Source organism: Hylobates moloch, unplaced genomic scaffold, assembly GCF_009828535.3.
Source record: "Hylobates moloch isolate HMO894 unplaced genomic scaffold, HMol_V3 SCAFFOLD_9, whole genome shotgun sequence".
Classification (NCBI taxonomy): domain Eukaryota; kingdom Metazoa; phylum Chordata; class Mammalia; order Primates; family Hylobatidae; genus Hylobates; species Hylobates moloch.
This window is the reverse complement of record NW_026652284.1, coordinates 22,555,595-22,572,343: the sequence shown is the minus strand read 5'-3', so window position 1 is coordinate 22,572,343 and position 16,749 is coordinate 22,555,595. Positions and strand designations below refer to the sequence as shown.

The 16,749-nt window shown below is 48.0% G+C and overlaps 1 protein-coding gene across 1 annotated transcript in view; it reads right to left on the bottom strand.

Annotated features, from left to right (window-relative positions):
* Positions 1–3,477, bottom strand: part of GRHL3 (grainyhead like transcription factor 3) — a 33,214-nt gene extending 29,737 nt beyond the window's left edge. Inside the window, exon 1 of the mRNA XM_032759313.2 lies at positions 2,351–3,477. Coding sequence (XP_032615204.1) covers positions 2,351–2,382 — 32 coding nt within the window. The 5' untranslated portion in view covers positions 2,383–3,477. The remainder of the gene's footprint in view (positions 1–2,350) is intronic.
* Positions 3,478–16,749: the final 13,272 nt, after the last annotated feature.

Genomic DNA, 16,749 nt, shown 5'->3' with positions numbered 1-16,749 from the left:
GGTATCATTTCCTTCTGTTAGAATCCTAGCAATTTAGGATGCAGACAGACCTCAGAGATCTAGTTCCAGAGAGGCACCTAAGGACATGCAGCATACGGCAGGATGGGACTCAGTAGTTAAGCTACAGAAAAGAAAGTACTCACTCAACTTTCCAGAAGTGGGAAGAAAACCCAACACCAAAGCAGGTGGTCTCAAGCTCCACCAAAGAAGGTGTGTGGCACAGGGCAGATCCAGCAGGCTAGACCCCACTTCCCTTCAGCCAGAGGAGGAAGAGTTCCAGGGGCCGCCTGAGCTGGGTGTTGACACCCAGATACTCCCAATGACTTGCCAAATCCTGCCATGAGACACCCAACCTCATTAACAGTGATCAATCACTCTCTAATCACCCACAGGGAGGCCCTGACACAACTGCTTACAGAGGAATCATTTTTCAGTCAGCCCCACACATGATGTTCCCTGGGCACGACAAGGGCGCCCCAGGGTTCTCGTGCCTGCCAGTGGCCCATCTGGTTTTCTGGGTGTACAGATTGTGAAATGTGCCTTGTCACATGGGCTGGGGGCTCATTTGGGGGCCTCAATGGGGAAATGGCAGAGTGTAGGGCATGGCTCTGTAATGACTCCAGTTTGAATGAGGCAGTATGAACTCATCGTTAATGGGAGTGGGCCCAGAGCTTTGCAGACCTGGGTTCCAGGTCCAGCTCTGCTACTTACTGGGTGACTTTAAGCAAGCAACCTGACATCTCTGTGCCTGTTTCCTTACCTGCAAAATGTGAGGCGATGAGAATGCTAAACTCACAGAATTATTATGACAGCTACCGTTCATTGAGGGATTACCAAGTACCAGGTGCTGGCTGACAACTTCTAGTCATTGTCTTTGTCTTTTACAACTTTGTGAAGTATTACTGTTGGAAGATGCAATGAGGTAATGCAGGTAAAGCGATCAGCATAGTGCCAGCACAGAATAATGTACTTTTATTATTATTACTAATGCTTTGTGGGGTAGCCCCCAGCAAACTGCACAATTCACAGCCTTTCTCCAGCCTATGAATCGGGATATCTCTTCCTAGCTGGCAGAATCATCCTGATGCTTGGAGATTTCCACTTAAGAGGAACACGCACTACCAGCTTCATCGTCAGGACCCAGGTGGGCAAGCTGACGGTGGTCAGGCTGCAGCAGACACCTTTAGTTGCATGTAAATTATCTAGATGCCCTTTCCTAATTATAGCAGAAACTCACTTTCTTCTTTTAAAAATTCTTCCCTGTATGGGAATTTTTCTTTCATGCTATATTCTCCTCTTGGTGTCTTGTCTAATTTTCCTTCCCCCCGCCGCCCGACCCATCTATTGCTCAACTGAGGTGTGAAAGAAGTGGAAATCCACGTCTAAACCTGGGGGTGCCACATCCCTTCATTTATTCACTCACTGATTCACTCAACAAACATTCACTGAGGATTACTCTGTAAATGGCCACGTACTGGGTGCTGAGGACGAAAAAGGTGAAGGCCACTGCCATTCATGTGGCTACACTGTTCTGTCCCCTTTCAATCCCTGCCCCTGAAAGTTCCCAATTCTTGCTGACCTCCTGGAAAAGCCTAGCGAAATAACACCAAATAACAGTGAGATAATGTCCCTTCAAGACTTTCACTAGGTCAGTTGTTCTAACCTTTTTAGGAGGCAAAAGGAATATAGAGAGGTAGGCAGCCAGCCAGGATTATTTGCTGCATTTTAGATAGGAAAGCTGAGTTCCAGAGAGGGGAGGGAAGGCAAGAGAGGGAAAGGAAGGAACTCAATTATTTAATAGAGTCAGGCCTTGTGCCTTTTTATTCTCACACATGCCTTGTGAGGTGGGTATTTTTATCATTTTACATGGGCAAAAACTGACACTTAGGTTAAGGAGCTCATCCAAGTCACCCAATCTGTAGGTGGCAGAGCTGGGCTTAAAACACAGGTGTGATCTTGGAACTAAGCTCTCAGCCTGCTGACTCAGCAACTACACTGCAGGTCAGTAGTGGATTTGGGAACCTCCTGCTTCCCAGTCCTCTGCCTGGTCTTCTAGGTCAACAGTTTTACATCTTGGACACGCATCAGAATTACCTGGAGGGCCTGTGAAAACACATAACGCTCAGCCATACCCCCAGTTTCTGATTCAGTAGGTCTAGGGTGGGACTGAGAATTTGCATTTTTCACTAGTTCCCAGGTGATGATGATGATGATGGTCCACGGACCACAGTTTGTGAACACTGCTCTAGGTGTTCTCTTTCAAAATAATGACTCCCTCTCTTCCCCTTAACGATTCCGAAGGTAACACAGGTTTGTAAAACACAACAAATATATAAAATATGGAACCTACAGAAAAATAGGAAGAATGGAATTCATCCACATTCTTCTGCTCAGAAATAACCACTCTTAACAGTTTGGCATATCTCCTCCGTCTTCTTTTCAGAGGCTAAGCACAGACGAAGCGGGGTGGCCTATGGCTGCTCGGCTAAGACCCGGTTAAGATCCCAGTACTTCCGTGAGACCTCGGGCAAGTCTGAACCAAGTCTGGGTCCCCTCTTAGGCAAAACTGCATTTACACTCCCATCCTGCATTAGTTTGTTGGGAGGGTTTAAAGAAGAGCGTGTATTTATCAAGCACTCGACACAATGTCGGATGCGGAGTCAGCGCTCCATAAATGTTGGGTGTCGTTTTTGTTCTAAAATAAGAGAAAGCTGGATGATCCCATTTGGGTTTCAGCCCCGTTGCCCCTCTTCACTCCTCCGGTGGTTCAGTGGGAGCTCTGCCGGCCGCCTGGCTGCGGCCACTCACTGCTGGGACTGCGCGGCCTGCCCGCTCCCAGCAGCCGGCTGAGCCGCAGGACCCCCGCGCAGCCCGGGCCGCCGCCGTTAGGGTTGGCTCAAGCCTCTCGGCCCAGTCCGCCAGTTTTATAGCCCGAACTCAAAGAGGGCTTTTAACTTTTCATTCAGCAGCAGCGTAGCTCCGACTTTTAATAACACACCTCGTGCACGACAAAAATTTGCTCCTGGCAATCATGGTTTCGACCACAAAACCACAGCGGGGAGTGGTTCCTGATTAACTCTTTCAGCGCTCCAGGCAGTCTGGAGCCGGCGCTCCTGGAGATCAGATAGACCGGCGGCGGCGGCCGCGGTCAGGACTGCGACGGTTCTGGTCCCCTTCCCCCAACCGAGTCGCGTCTCTGCGAGGCTAGGGGGAGACTCCAGGCGGCAGCGGTGGGGCCCAGAGAGCACGGAGCGAGGCCGCGGGGGACGCTCCTACCTCGGTGCCTTAGACCTACTGTGTGCCAAGCCCCTTTGCGGCGAAACTCTCCTTTACTGGGCTGTCAACGGGGCCTGCCTGGAGCGCCAGGGGATGGCCGGTGCTCCAGCGGGGAACAAGAGGTCACCGGCGAGGTCGCCCGCGGCTCCAGCTCCTCTGGGGCCCCGACGCACCTTCAGGAAAACCCGACGCCGGGCAGCTGGCGGGCGCCGGCTGTTTTCCCGCGATACCCGGGCGGTTGGCGGCGACTTCCGGCGCCCTCGGCCGCAGCCCAGGATCCCTTGCGCCCTGCGGTAGCCCGGGGCTGCCCAGGGCTGCGGGCTCCAGGCACCCAGAGCGCTGCGACCACATGAAAGGCCTGGCGCTCAGCACCCGCCAGCCACCTCCAGCTAGTTTCTAACTACACCGCCGGGGCCTCCATGCTTCTCAGGGACCAGCCTTCGAAGTGCCGCCTTACACCCGGGGCCTGGCCACCGGGCGGGCGGGTGCAGATGGAGCTCCTGGTCCACATTTGGGAGCCCACAGTTGTTCATGCCAGGTAGGTGTTACAGACAGATGAGCAGACTGAGGGTCAGGGAGGACAAACAAATTCACCAGGATCCTGCTATTGGTAAGTGGCAGAATTTAGAGTGACGGGCAAGTCCCACTTTTTCCACTATATCAAGGCCTGGCCAGAGTTGGCCATTCCATGAGGGCCCAAGCTGTAAGCTATGGCCAGTCCTCTTGGCACTTTTTAGGAGAATGCCGAGGCCGCAGAAGCAACAGCAGCTCAGAATTTGCAAGCTAAGCGCCGGGTGTCCTACCCTTATCAGTAGGGGCAGCTGAGCCCCTAGGCTCTGCCACTGTAATCTCAAATGGTGGCTTGGAGTCAGCCTGCAATTACTCAGCAGGCAACTGGCTTCCCTCACCCCACCCCAAACTGAGAAGCCTCAACTGTCAGCGGATCTGACTTCAAATCCAAACCATTAGGGAGGAGAAAAGCAAGAAACCTTTCTGTTCAAGTAACCCAGCTTCAGAACACATACACCCTAACGTGCAGCAATGAATAGATTCTGTCTGTAGCCTCCGCAGTTTTAGCCAGCAAATTTAAGTGGGATGGAGACACATCTCAAGATTTTTTTGTGTGTTCAAAGTATGGAAAAATAGCAAGAGGTTTGGGAATGCTCATTGATTGGTTAGTTCTGCATGAAATAACAATGGTGTTACTAGCGTGTTCTCCACCAGCCTTAAAAGCAGTCACTATTCTAAAATTGTCAAATCCTCTAACAACCCCATGAGGTGGATACTACTGTTGGCCACAATTTACAGGTGAGGATTAAGTGACTTGCTGAACATCGCACAGCTGTAAGTGCTGGAGCTGGGACTTGAACCTAGGTGTCAGTACCCATGCTCCTGCTCTTATTCTCATTGTGGTCCAATTGTCAATACACTGTCAACCCCGGGAAATTAATTCAAAAGGAACGTGCCTGTTAACCCAAGTGATTGTGCTGTGAACATGAAGAGCTGAAGGGCTATAGCTAGAACATAGAATCCTGTCTGCAATCACGACCTAGCACTCTCTGCCCACAGATCTTCAAGTTCTTAAAAGTCTGTTGAGGAGCAGTTAGAAAAAAGAAGGTACAATCCTTGCCTCTGCCCGCTCACCTCTGAGGGTGGCAGGAAAAGGAGAGCTTGTGTTTGAAGTGTTCTGGCTTCTCCTGCCAGCTCCCTGAACCCAATCTAAAGCAGCCCAGATCCCAGCCTCATCCTACCTTCTCTAAGGTCTGGACCCCGAGAAGGACACCATGGTGAAGATCAGCGTCAGTCAGTCAGGATCTTAAATCTCAGATGTGGGCAGGAAGGCACATGCATCCTGCCAGCCAACAGAGGTGACCTACCGAAAATCACTTCTCATCTTCCCCAGCCTTAGAACTGCCTCTGAATAAGATGAACCACATTTTACTGAACGCATCTTTAGACCGTAGTGTGATATGCTAAGCATTTTATGCTAAGCATTTTACAGCATTTATCACACTTAACTATTTCAAGAATTCTACAAAGCATTCCTGTACCCGTTTTCCAGATGAGGAAAATGAAGCCCAGAAAAATTGAATATCTTGTCTGAGATCACCCAGGGACAGAGCCTGGATTTGAACTTAGGTCAAGCCCACTACAAAGAGTACACATGCTTAACCACCACACTGTAACCTTCCCACTTGGGACTGTTCCAACCCAGCAAACAAGTCCCTTTAGAGAAACCCAACTCTCTGCCTAAGACAGCTCTTAGAACTACCTCGAAGAAGTTCCTTTTGGCAAGAAGATAGAAAGCCTCGATGGGATTGGGGTTGTCTGATTTCCAAGGCCCCTTCAGAGGATCAAAAAGTGGTGCCAGAAACCTTCAGTTTCAGTCTTGTGGTTCCCTGCCTGGCTCGAAACTGCTCAGCAAAGAGAATGAGAAAAACTATTTTCCCAGGGAAACACTCACCTCCAGCTTGAGACTGGGGCTTGCCTTGACACGCCAAAGTAAGATCGTCAGCCCATTCATTTACCCTTACAAATTGCTCTGTGAATCCCGGTGCCGGCCTCCCCGCTCTTCCCCCTCCAGGAAACCCCATCCAGCCTCCACGCTCTGAGAGCCGCAGGTATCCACCGATGTTTACTCACTCAAGTTCATTCGACATCTTCCTGCTCCCAGGCTCCGACGATCAGCGCTGAGGCTCTGCTGACCGCTTGTCTCTAATTCTTGCCTGACACAGACATTCTCTGCCCAGGAAAGTGTTTGATTTATGTTGAGGTTTGGGTGTCGAGATTTTGCTGACAGGTAGGTTCCCAGCAGCGCTGGCGCTGATTGGCTACAGGTACAGGTGCCGGCGACTGGAGGTATACCTCAACAGGTGCAGCTGTTAACTCTTAGCCTGCCGAGGAGGGCGGAGCTATGGGGGACTGGCTGGGTGTAGCTGGCCAATTCCTTCCTTGGTGAGGGGGTGGGGGGCGGAGATGAGGGTGGAGGGATGGAGAAAAAAATGTTGGAAAGAAGCAAGATAACTAGAGGAAAAGTACAGGGACAAACAGATAGCTTGGCTTAAAGGAAAACTTGATTCCTGTTTCTAGTCATTGTCCCAGATACCCAGAAACATCCCCACCCCCAAATTTCTTTGCCCCCTCCTTCTGTACCACTGGGGAATTCTCAAAGGAGAGAGCAACTTTTCCCAGGTAGATCTTTGTATAAGTTCCCTTTTTTTTTCAGTTTCCCCTTTAAGATAATATTTATGAATAATCTTTTACAGTTACTCAAGTGACTTCTTTTGGTTCTTAGAGTAACTGGCTGTGGTCGATTTATTATCACTTCCCCCTTCCTCTTCAACACACATTTTACAGATGAGGGAGGAAATGGAGGCCAGAGAGGCAAAGTGCCTTGCCCAAGGGCACAACTAGCGAGGTCCCAGCCCAGATCCAATCTGCAGTCATCTCACTCCAAGTCTGGCTGCCCCTTGGCTGAAGTCAGTGGCCTCAATTCAACAGACATTCCTTGAGCACCCGTTGTGTGCCAGACCCTACTCTGGGTTCTGGAGAAACGGAGGCCAGAAAAAACAGGGGTTACTGTTCTAGAGGAGTTTACAATCTGGGGTGTGTGTGTTGGTGGCAGGGGGTGGGGGAGTAAAGGAGAACAGGCTTTTATTGGGTGTGAAGGGGGTGTGGGCAAGCCACATACCTCTAGTCAGCACAGAAGGGATAGAAAAGTTGAAGTCGCCTTCGAAGCCTCAGCCAGCTGGTCATTTCACGGGCTCCAAGTGCTTCGTTCTGTATTGGGAACTTGGGAGAAATTCAATGCCTGTCAGATGAAGTAATTGTGGAGTAATTGCTGGGAGCTGTCTTCTATAAAGAACAAGCTTGGTAAACCCCAGAATATCCACAAACACAAACAGGAAAATGTTAGAGCTTTTTAAAGAGCTTCTTCCAGGATTAGTTTAAAATTAAATCTAAGCCAGAGATCTTGGCATCTTTTTTTCCCTCTCTCTCTTTCTATTCTCCCCTCCCCCACCCTTCCCCTTTTGGCAAATTATCTCTTTGCTCTATCTTCCTGGGAACCTCACCTTGGCCCACTCCTCTCTCTCTTCTCTGGGAACAGCAAGTGAGGTTTCAGCTACCTCTGCCAATTTATAGAGGTTTTCCAGGGTAAAGTCAGAATTCAAAGGAGCCCTCTTGGGGTGGGGTCAGGGCTCTGGAGATGGGGTACTGGGTTTGAGAACTCTCAGAGGTTGGTTTCTCCCTGGAGGCTGTGTTTGGGGAAGCCCAGGGGACCCTAATAAATAATAGTAAATAATAGCTAATAAAGCCACCTCCTCAGAGCAGCCCTCTTTAGTCACCCTTGTTAATAAAGTAGACATTCAATCACTCCGGATCACACTACTTTTTGTTCTCTGCAGAGAGCCCTTATGACTTATGATATAATGTAATATGACCTATGATATTTTTCTAATTGTTTATTGTCTTTCTCCTCTTCCTCTGGAATGTAAACTCCGTAAGAGCAAAGACTTTGTGTCGCTCACTGTGGAATCTCCAGTGTCTAGCACCTAGTAGGTGCTTCATATACCACAGGCACCGGGCATTGTGCTAAGCCTTTGCACGCATTGTCTCACCTAATCCTTACAGCAACCCTGGGAGATAGACATTTTTGATACCCCCATTTTATAGATGAGGAAACTGAGGTACAGAATACTGAAGTAAACTACTAAAGCTGCAGAGCTAGGCAGTGGTAGAGCTAGAGCTGGGATTTAATCCTTGAGCAGAGCCTGGGTGCCCAACCACTTCACAGAGGTTATTGGTGGCTGAAGGGCTATTTGGTGCCAACTGTAACTGCAAAGCTTATTGCAGTCCAAAGGATGGCACACTCCTCTGTATGTACCTGTCTGCCCACCTCGTGGAAGGCTGTGGAGTTTCTGTCAACCGTGTTGCAACCCACAAGTGAAGGGCTGTGGGGTGACTCATGCTGACTGGGCTCAGGGGAGGCTGGGATTCCAGGTGGCGTGTCTGTGCTCGCTGGGCTTTTAAAAATGGGTCCTCTCCCTCTGCCTCTAGGTTTTGCCTCTTTCATCACCCGCACCCATCTTCAGAGATCAGCAGAGACCCAAATCACAGGGCAGAGGGTTTCTATGTCTCCACACACAGGAAGGCTACAGAAGTGTCCTGGATGGGATAGGAGGACTGGTGGTCTGGGTTAGGTAGGCAGGAATGCCATGAGCCAGTTTGCAAGGTCACCAGACCCCTCAACAGGAGTTATACCTCCCAGGCAGGAGGTACAAGTGCTGTTCCAGGCCTTCATCCCAACAACCCAGAGATGCTAGGCCTTTAAAGAGACACTCCCCATGCTTTGCTGCTGCCCCCTTCCTGCTCCTGTGGGGCTAAGCTTGCTGCTACCCCCTTCCTGCTCCTGTGGGGCTAAGCAAGGCTGGCACCTACTTCCCCTTCATGGATCAGCAGAGCTGTTGGTTCCTCTGCAGAGGAGATTTAAAACGGAACAGCTATTCCCAAAAAAAAAAACAAAGTTTAAAAAAACATAGACAGAGACCAGCCAATTACATGTAACATAATAATTATATCCACAATAACGACAGTAAATAATGAGGGCTGCTGTTTAGTTAGCGTTTGTATTTTGCAAGCACTGTGCTAAGACTTACCTATGTGATAAGATAGTATTGTTCTGAGACTCACAGGCCTCCTTTCAAATCTCAGCCCAACCACTTACTAGCTACATGATGTCGGGCAAGTGGCTACAGCTCTTTGAGCCTCAGTTTTCTCACCTGTAAAGTGTATATAAAAATTGTATTCCTCCCTTATGGGGTTATTGTGAGGATTAAATGAGATAATGCATGTGAAGTGCAGTATCTGTACCTGGCATCTAGCACTCAATACTTGTTAGAAAAGCCTTTTTTTTCCTTAATTCTCATTTAAATCTAATGAGGAAGGTATTAACCTTATTTCACAAGTAAAGAAACTGAGACTCAGAGGTTAAATGATTTGTTGGAAGTCAAAAGTTAGCTGGGTGTGGTGGCTCATGGCAATAATACCAGCACTTTGGGAGGCCAAGGCAGGCAGATCACCTGAAATCAGGAGTTCGAGACCAGCCTGGCCAACATGGTGAAACCCTGTCTCTACTAAAAAAAACAAAAATTAGCTGGGCATGGTGGCATACACCTGTAAACCCAGCTACTTGGGAGGCTGAGGCAGGAGGATTGCTCGAACCTGGGAGGCGGAGGTTGCAGTGAACCAGGATCACGCCACTGCACTCAGCCTGGGTGATTGTTTTTTTCTTTCAAAAAAAAAAAAAAAAAACCCAAAAGCTAATAAGTTAAAGAACTGAGATTTGGGCCAGGCGCGGTGGCTCATGCTTGTAATCCCAGCACTTTGGGAGGCCGAGGCGGGCGGATCACGAGGTCAGGAGATCGAGACCACGGTGAAACCCCGTCTCTACTAAAAATACAAAAAATTAGCCGGGCGTGGTGGCGGGCGCCTGTAGTCCCAGCTACTCGGAGAGGCTGAGGCAGGAGAATGGCCTGAACCCGGGAGGCGGAGCTTGCAGTGAGCCGAGATCGCGCCACTGCACTCCAGCCTGGGCGACAGAGCGAGACTCCGTCTCAAAAAAAAAAAAAAAAAAAAGAACTGAGATTTGAACCCACATCTTTCTGATTCCATTCTTGCAGGACTGGACTAAGTTAGGGAGTGCCCTGGGCTCAAGTTCTGTCTGACCTCTGCCCACTTATTGTGTGACTGAGTAATTTCTCTCCTCTCAGAGTCTCAATTTCCCTCTCTATAAGAACAGATTAGTGAATCACTATAAGGGGGGAGTTCCCTACCAAAATCATCTTGATCTGCTTTTCTAGATTACTGATGTTCTTTTTCCAGACGTTATGATCTGCCCTCTCGGAGGACTGCACAGTCCTTCATCCCTCCCCTCCTTTCCACGATCATGCCTGTCCAGAAGCCACTGTTGCCAAAGAGTATGACACTTCTCCTTGGCATGTTGGGGAGGAGTAAAAGTTAGGGCCACTGTAAGTGATCACTGAGAGCCAGGGCTCCTCTGTGTGTCTGTGAAAGTTGTGTACTGAACAACAGCACCGTTTACCAGACGGGACATGCGCTGCTGAACATGAGGATGCTGCTGACCGCCATCCTTGTCTAACACTTGAATGCTTTCTAATTATCCAGGACTCTTAATGCAAATCTGTTGACCTATATTCGAATATTGAAAGAACATATACCCACATGTCAACAGTGCTTCTCTGTGGGCACTGAAATACCAGGATTTCACTCTTTTCCCTGTCTTCCCCCAAATGGGCTACATTGAACTTGCACTGCTTTTGAAATTAGAAATTCTGTACAAAGCCCCAGTTTAAATGTCATTAAACCAAAATAATTTCCCATTGACAAATGGCCATTGTGTCCCCATCTTTCCTGGGGCAAGGGCAGGAATGAAGAGAGTGAAGACTGAGTCCTTGCCCAGTGATTCCCTGGGAGGCACAGGAATGGAGACAGGGGGCTGTCTGGCTTGCAGGGGGGCTGTCCAGCTTGCAGGCTCTCAGCAGCGAGCTCAGCTATCTGATCTCATTTTGATTTTGCAATCAAAATTACTATATTTATTGAGCACGTAACGCTGTAATGCTAGCTGTAGATGCTCTATCCCATTCCTACCTGTAAAATGGGGTCACATGGTTGGCCAAGTTACTAAAGAATGTCAGCTCTGAGGGTGACTGCCTGAGGCCTTGGACAAGCAACTTCACTTCCTTCTGCCTCAGTTTGTCCTCAGTGAAATGATTGCTATGAGGATTAGATAACAGTGTCCATAGTATGTGTCAGGCACTGTTCTAGTGCTTGATATATATATCATGTAATTCAAGAGGCCTGTGAAGTAGCCGCCATAAGTATCCTTGTTTTACAGAAGATGGTAACAGTCCCAGAGAGGTGATATAACATCTAAGGTCACCTGGCTCTCCCCTTAGTGACAGAGATGAAATCAAACTGAAGTTGGCCTGATCCCAAAGTTGTGGAAATAGTCCTTTCAAGCTTCCTAGTCCCTGTCTGGAACAAGGTCTGGGAGGGATAGATAGAAGGGAGATGGGAGGGAGGGAGGCAGGGAGGGAAGAAAGTAGATAGGTTGGTTGATAGTATCTGCAAGGCAGATAGGATTTGTAAACTTCTGGAGGGCAGAAACCATACAAGGAAAAATAAATCTCACATAGCACTTGTCCTGTGTCTCAACATAATAGGTGTTCAATAAATGTTTGTTGAATAAATGAAAAACGGATGAGTGAATATAATCTCACACATTACTGACATTCTGGGAAAATTAGGTATTGCCTTCTACCCCCCACCCCACCCACCACCACCACCACCCAAGGGAAGACCTCCAAAGTTTGAATTCCTCTACTCCCTCTTATTTTCATGCACCAGTGCCTTCTCTTTGCACCCATGACTTCAGGTCTGTAATTTCCCATTATGCTTCAGTGGGGTCAGCCTGGGGATTAAATGAGATATTGACGTAAAACCTATGGCAAATAGGTACCCAATAAAAGGTAGCTGGTGTTATAGGGAGCACCCAGCTTAGAAAAAAGGCCTCAGCCACTTCCCATTTCCAGCCCCAGTGCACAGCTAAGTTCACAGCATTCAGCCCTCAACCTCCCTTAAATACAGTCTCTGCTAGATGCAGAGCTCTTTTCAAAGTGTTTTCATGTGCTTCGTCTCCTCTGATCCATACAGCTATCCCAGGAGGAGGGGACAAGAGTGCATGGTTGGCCCCATTTGTTAGACTGAGGTTCAGAGAGAGTGCCTCTGGTTAAGTGAAGAACTTTGGATTGACCCTTGACTTTCAGACAAAGCATCACCGTAGATACCATTATGGGTCCTAAGGGGTCACAGAAGTGCTGTCCTGGGCACTCACTCAAAGCTCATTAAAATATTCCGCAGCATTTCATTTGAACGTTTAACATTTAAAGTAAAAGCTTCGTTATAATGTTCTTAAGCAGAGGGATAGGCCACATACCCTACATAGATAATATGGCCCTTTTTTATTTGTTTGTTTTTTGAGACAGAATTTTGCTCTTGTTGCCCAGGCTGGAGTGCAATGGTGCAATCTCGGCTCACCACAACCTCCGCCTCCTGGGTTCAAGCGATTCTCCTGCCTCAGCCTCCCTAGTAGCTGGGATTACAGGCATGTGCTACCACATCCAACTAATTTTGTATTTTTAATAGAGACGGGGTTTCTCCATGTTGATCAGGCTGGTCTCGAACTCTGGATCTCAGATGATCCGCCCGCGTCGGCCTCCCAAAGTGCTGGGATTACAGGCATGAGCCACCGCGCCTGGCCATGAGAATATGGCCCTTCTTTGAAGGCATGGATGGACCTGGAAGTTGTGCCTGCAGAGCAGCAGGACATGGAATGGGCAGCTCTCAGGCCCTTTTACATTCTGTACTTTAGCTGGTTATCACAGTTCTTCCAATAAGACCACCTACATTCCTTCCTGGAGCTTCCTTGGACATGAGGAATCATGGAGTCTAAAGTCACCCTGGAAGCTCTCCTTAGAAATACGTCTCTGAAAGCAAACAAGCAGTTATTATTTTTTTTTTTTTTCATTTATCCAGTTGATAAAGATGAAAGAAAATGCTAATCACAGTATTGGCAAGGGAAAACAAGCATGTTCCTTGCTGGAAGGAGAGTGAGCCAGTCTAAGCTTTGGCTTTCAAGTTTAGCTCATCCTTTGATCTAGCAATTTCACTCATAGGAATTTTGTCTAAGCAAATAATCTTTGAATTAATAAAAATACCCTTCACAAGAGATTCAGTGAAGTAAATTAAGATACCTGAATGTAGCTGCATGCCCCGCTACCGTTTAAAAGGATGCTACGGAGGCTTCCTGTGTACCATGGAAGTTATTTACTGTGCTTTCAGTACAGTTGTTAGCAATTATGTGTCTTTATGATGTTCCAGGCGTTAGGCTCAGTGTTTGACCTCATATTATTCTCACAACCACCTTATGATGTAAGTACTATTATCTTTATTTTGCAAATGAGGAAAGTGAGGCGCAGGAGTGAAACTTACTAAGGTTATTTTCAGGGAGTTTCTGAGCTAAGTCTTGAATCCGGCTCTGATTCCTTGCTTTTAAGTCTTCCGTTTACTTTTAGTAAATTCGTCCATTCCTATTTTAAAAATCCATTTATATGAATAGAGAAAACAATAATTCACCCCAGGGAGTATTATGGATATTGGAGTCAGTGGTGATTTATGCTTTATTTTTGTTTCTGTGGACATTATTTCTTCTGTTAATAAGAAAAAGAAACTTTATTTAAAAGTAACAAATCAGAGAAGGCTTATTCTCTGCTCAGGCAGAGAAGGAAGAAGCAGCCAGAGTGCTGTCTTGAGATTCTTCCTCTGTTGTCAGGAACCAGCCAGAACAGGAGGCAGCCAGGGAGAGGGGAGCCAGGGAGAACGGAGCCTCAGTCCTGGAAGGAGAGGGCCTGCTGGGAAGAACAGAACCCAGCTGCCTTGGCCCCAGGTGAGCCCTCACCTGTGCCTCAGGCCCCAGCAGCCCAACCACTATTACTGAGTCTGTGTTAAAAGAGGCCATTAAACAAGACACTGCCCACTTCCAAATAAAAGCATCACAGAGAAAACACGTATTTACCCCCACATATTTCCTCCTCTCTGCAGGGGTCAAACTGGGGCCTGGAGGGTTAAGATGAGGATTTCCTTGAAATGCTGCAGAGGAAAATTGACCAAGGTCTGGCTTGGACAGAGGGTCTTGGTGCCCCAGTGCTGAATGGAATGAGTAGGCGGCCAGGGTCAGTGCTGCCTTCCTAGGTTAGGGTGGGGTGGGGTGAGGTGAGGTGGGGCAGGGCAGGGCGGGACCTGCTTTGCTTAGAGAGGTTCAGATAGGCACAACTAACCCATAAGGTCCTAACCCGTCCTGTTTCTTAGGAGTGTTCCTTCAAAGGCTGCCATTGGTGTTTATTTAGATCTGATCTCACTGGAGAGGGTGGGGAGAGGGAGGGTTTTGCTGAGGCCTTTCTGGGCCCTGTATCCCCCCTAGGAAGGCAGAGGCCATGTGGTCAGAGGTTAAATGCTCAACCTTGGGCCTTGGACATTCAGATGAGGAGTTTTCTGAATCCACTGCTGGCCTGCTGGGGAATTTTTCAAGGCCATCAGTTTGGGGCCCTATGGTCCAGCGGTGGAGAAGAGGAAGGACGTAGAAACTGTGGCCTACAGGGGCCTAAGAACCATATCTTACACCAAGATCAGGCCCCTCTGGCTCTTCTCTCAGGAAGGTAACCGCTCAGAAGTCACCGTCAATCTCCCCACCCCTCACTTGCCCCTGCTCACCCTTTCAGCCAGTGCTCCGGACAGGCTGCCACATTGCCTAGGCACATGCATTATTCATTTATCCATTCATTCAGTGAGTATGGAGAGTTATTTAATCATCACCAATTATAATAGCAGCTCTCATTTTTTGAGCACTTAACTCTCCGTCCGGGTCTGTACACTTTACCTGTCCTGTTTCACGCGGTCCTTACAAGTGCCCACCTCTATTTTATAGATGCGGAAGCTGAGACTTAAAGAAGCTAAGAAACTTGATCAGGTCATGCAGCGCCAGAGGACCCAAGCTGGGATCTCAACCCAGACTGTTCGGCTCCAAAGCTGAACTGCTACATTATGTCGCTTCAGCAAACAGTCATTCAGGTAACTTGGTGAGGACGTGCTCAGTTCAAGCAGCTATGCCACAGTCTGGGGAGAGAAATGAATAAGGTATATTCCTGTACACAAGCCCAGTGGGGGAACCTTGATGAAACCCTTCTACTGGAAAACCTTTCCTCTGCTTGCAACTAGATGTTTGGAAACATTGTTTTGTTGTCAAATTTCACAAAATCTCTTGTGTTGGAGGAGTCCATTCGACTTCTCTAATTTCACCCTTCAGGTGATGCAGAAGTCTCTACTGCCGACTGCCTGCCCTCACACACACATACACAGAAGGTGGAGCATACCTAGCTTGGATTTTAGAGCCAGTCTACGTGAGTCTGTATCCTGGCTCAACCATTCACTACTTGTGTGACCTTGGGCAAGTCCTTTGAGCTCTCTGAGTCTCAGTTTCTTCATCTGTAAAATAGGCATAATTTCACCGTTGTGAGGTTTTTGCAAATAAGGTAACACATTGCAAAACATTCAGCACCACTCTGGTGTATGGTTAAGACCTGATAAGTGTCAGCCATTGTCTTTTATCATTAGGGATGGGCATCTCTTGCCACTCCAGTGAAATAGTTCCTTGTCTTGTCTCTTTCTTTGCTTCTGCCACCCGGGGCACTCAGCCCAAGGCAAATGTGCCTGATGATGGGGGTTAGTCATCAGGTTCCCCTGCCTCAGAGGATGACAGCATGACTGCTGCTCTGCCCAGGCTCCTAAGAAATCTGATTCATGCCTTGCCAGTACTCTATGAATATGCATACTTCACCCGCAGCCCTGTCTCCTTTCACAATGAGCTCAGTCATTTGCACCTCCTGGGTCATGTGCAGACATCCTCAGTATTACCCACTGATGGGTGCTGGAGAAACCGCTAAGAAGATGCGTCTTGATAGGCAGGTGACAGTGACTTGACTCTCTAGTCCATGGCTTTGCCTGTTTGGCCGTATTTCAAAACTACCGGGGCCTCTGAATTGACTGATGACCCAACATAGGGTCACAGTATTTCATTTGGCTGCTCTTAGACTAAAGTGACAACTTGGGACAGCCCCATCTGAATGGGACCAGTTTGGGAGCCTTTTATTTCACCCTCTTTCTCTCTCCAGTCCTTGTGGATTTCCTGAAACGTGTGAGGTGGTTTGGGGATGTTGAAAGTTAAGCCCCTCAAAGAGAAGACTTATGCCTTAGATTAGCGTTAGTGATTACAAGCTCCGGGTTTTGAGACTGATCTGGGTTTGAAACCTGGCTCGGCTTTTTGTTAGCTGTGACCCTAAGCTTCATAACTTGTTTCTCTGAGTCTGTTTCCTTATCTATAAATGGGATTAATAGTAGTATTTATTTCAGTGGATGGTTGTAAGGATTAAATACATGTAAAGCACTTAATATAGTGCCTGGCACACAGTAAGTGCTCCATAGCTGTTACCAATATTATGCAGCAGGAGAGACAGCACAGGACCGAGGGGCAAGAGATCAAGGTTTGAGTTCCAGCTCTGCTGCTTGCTGGCTGTGTGACCTCAGGCAAGTCATCTTCCTTCCCTGAGCCACTTTCTCCAACTGTGAAATGAATGGTTTGAGTTTGAAGGTCACTTAGGTTCTTTCCAGCCATCTGAGATCTGTGACTTTGAAGGTGACAAAAAAAGAAAACAAAGGAAAAAATAATTAGTAGCAGATGCCTTTATCAGCCAAGATAACATTTCCTAAACCCCCAGGCCTTGACACCATCTTCAAAAGCCACCCCATCCTGCAGCTTCTAGGCAGAACCTTCTTGACCAG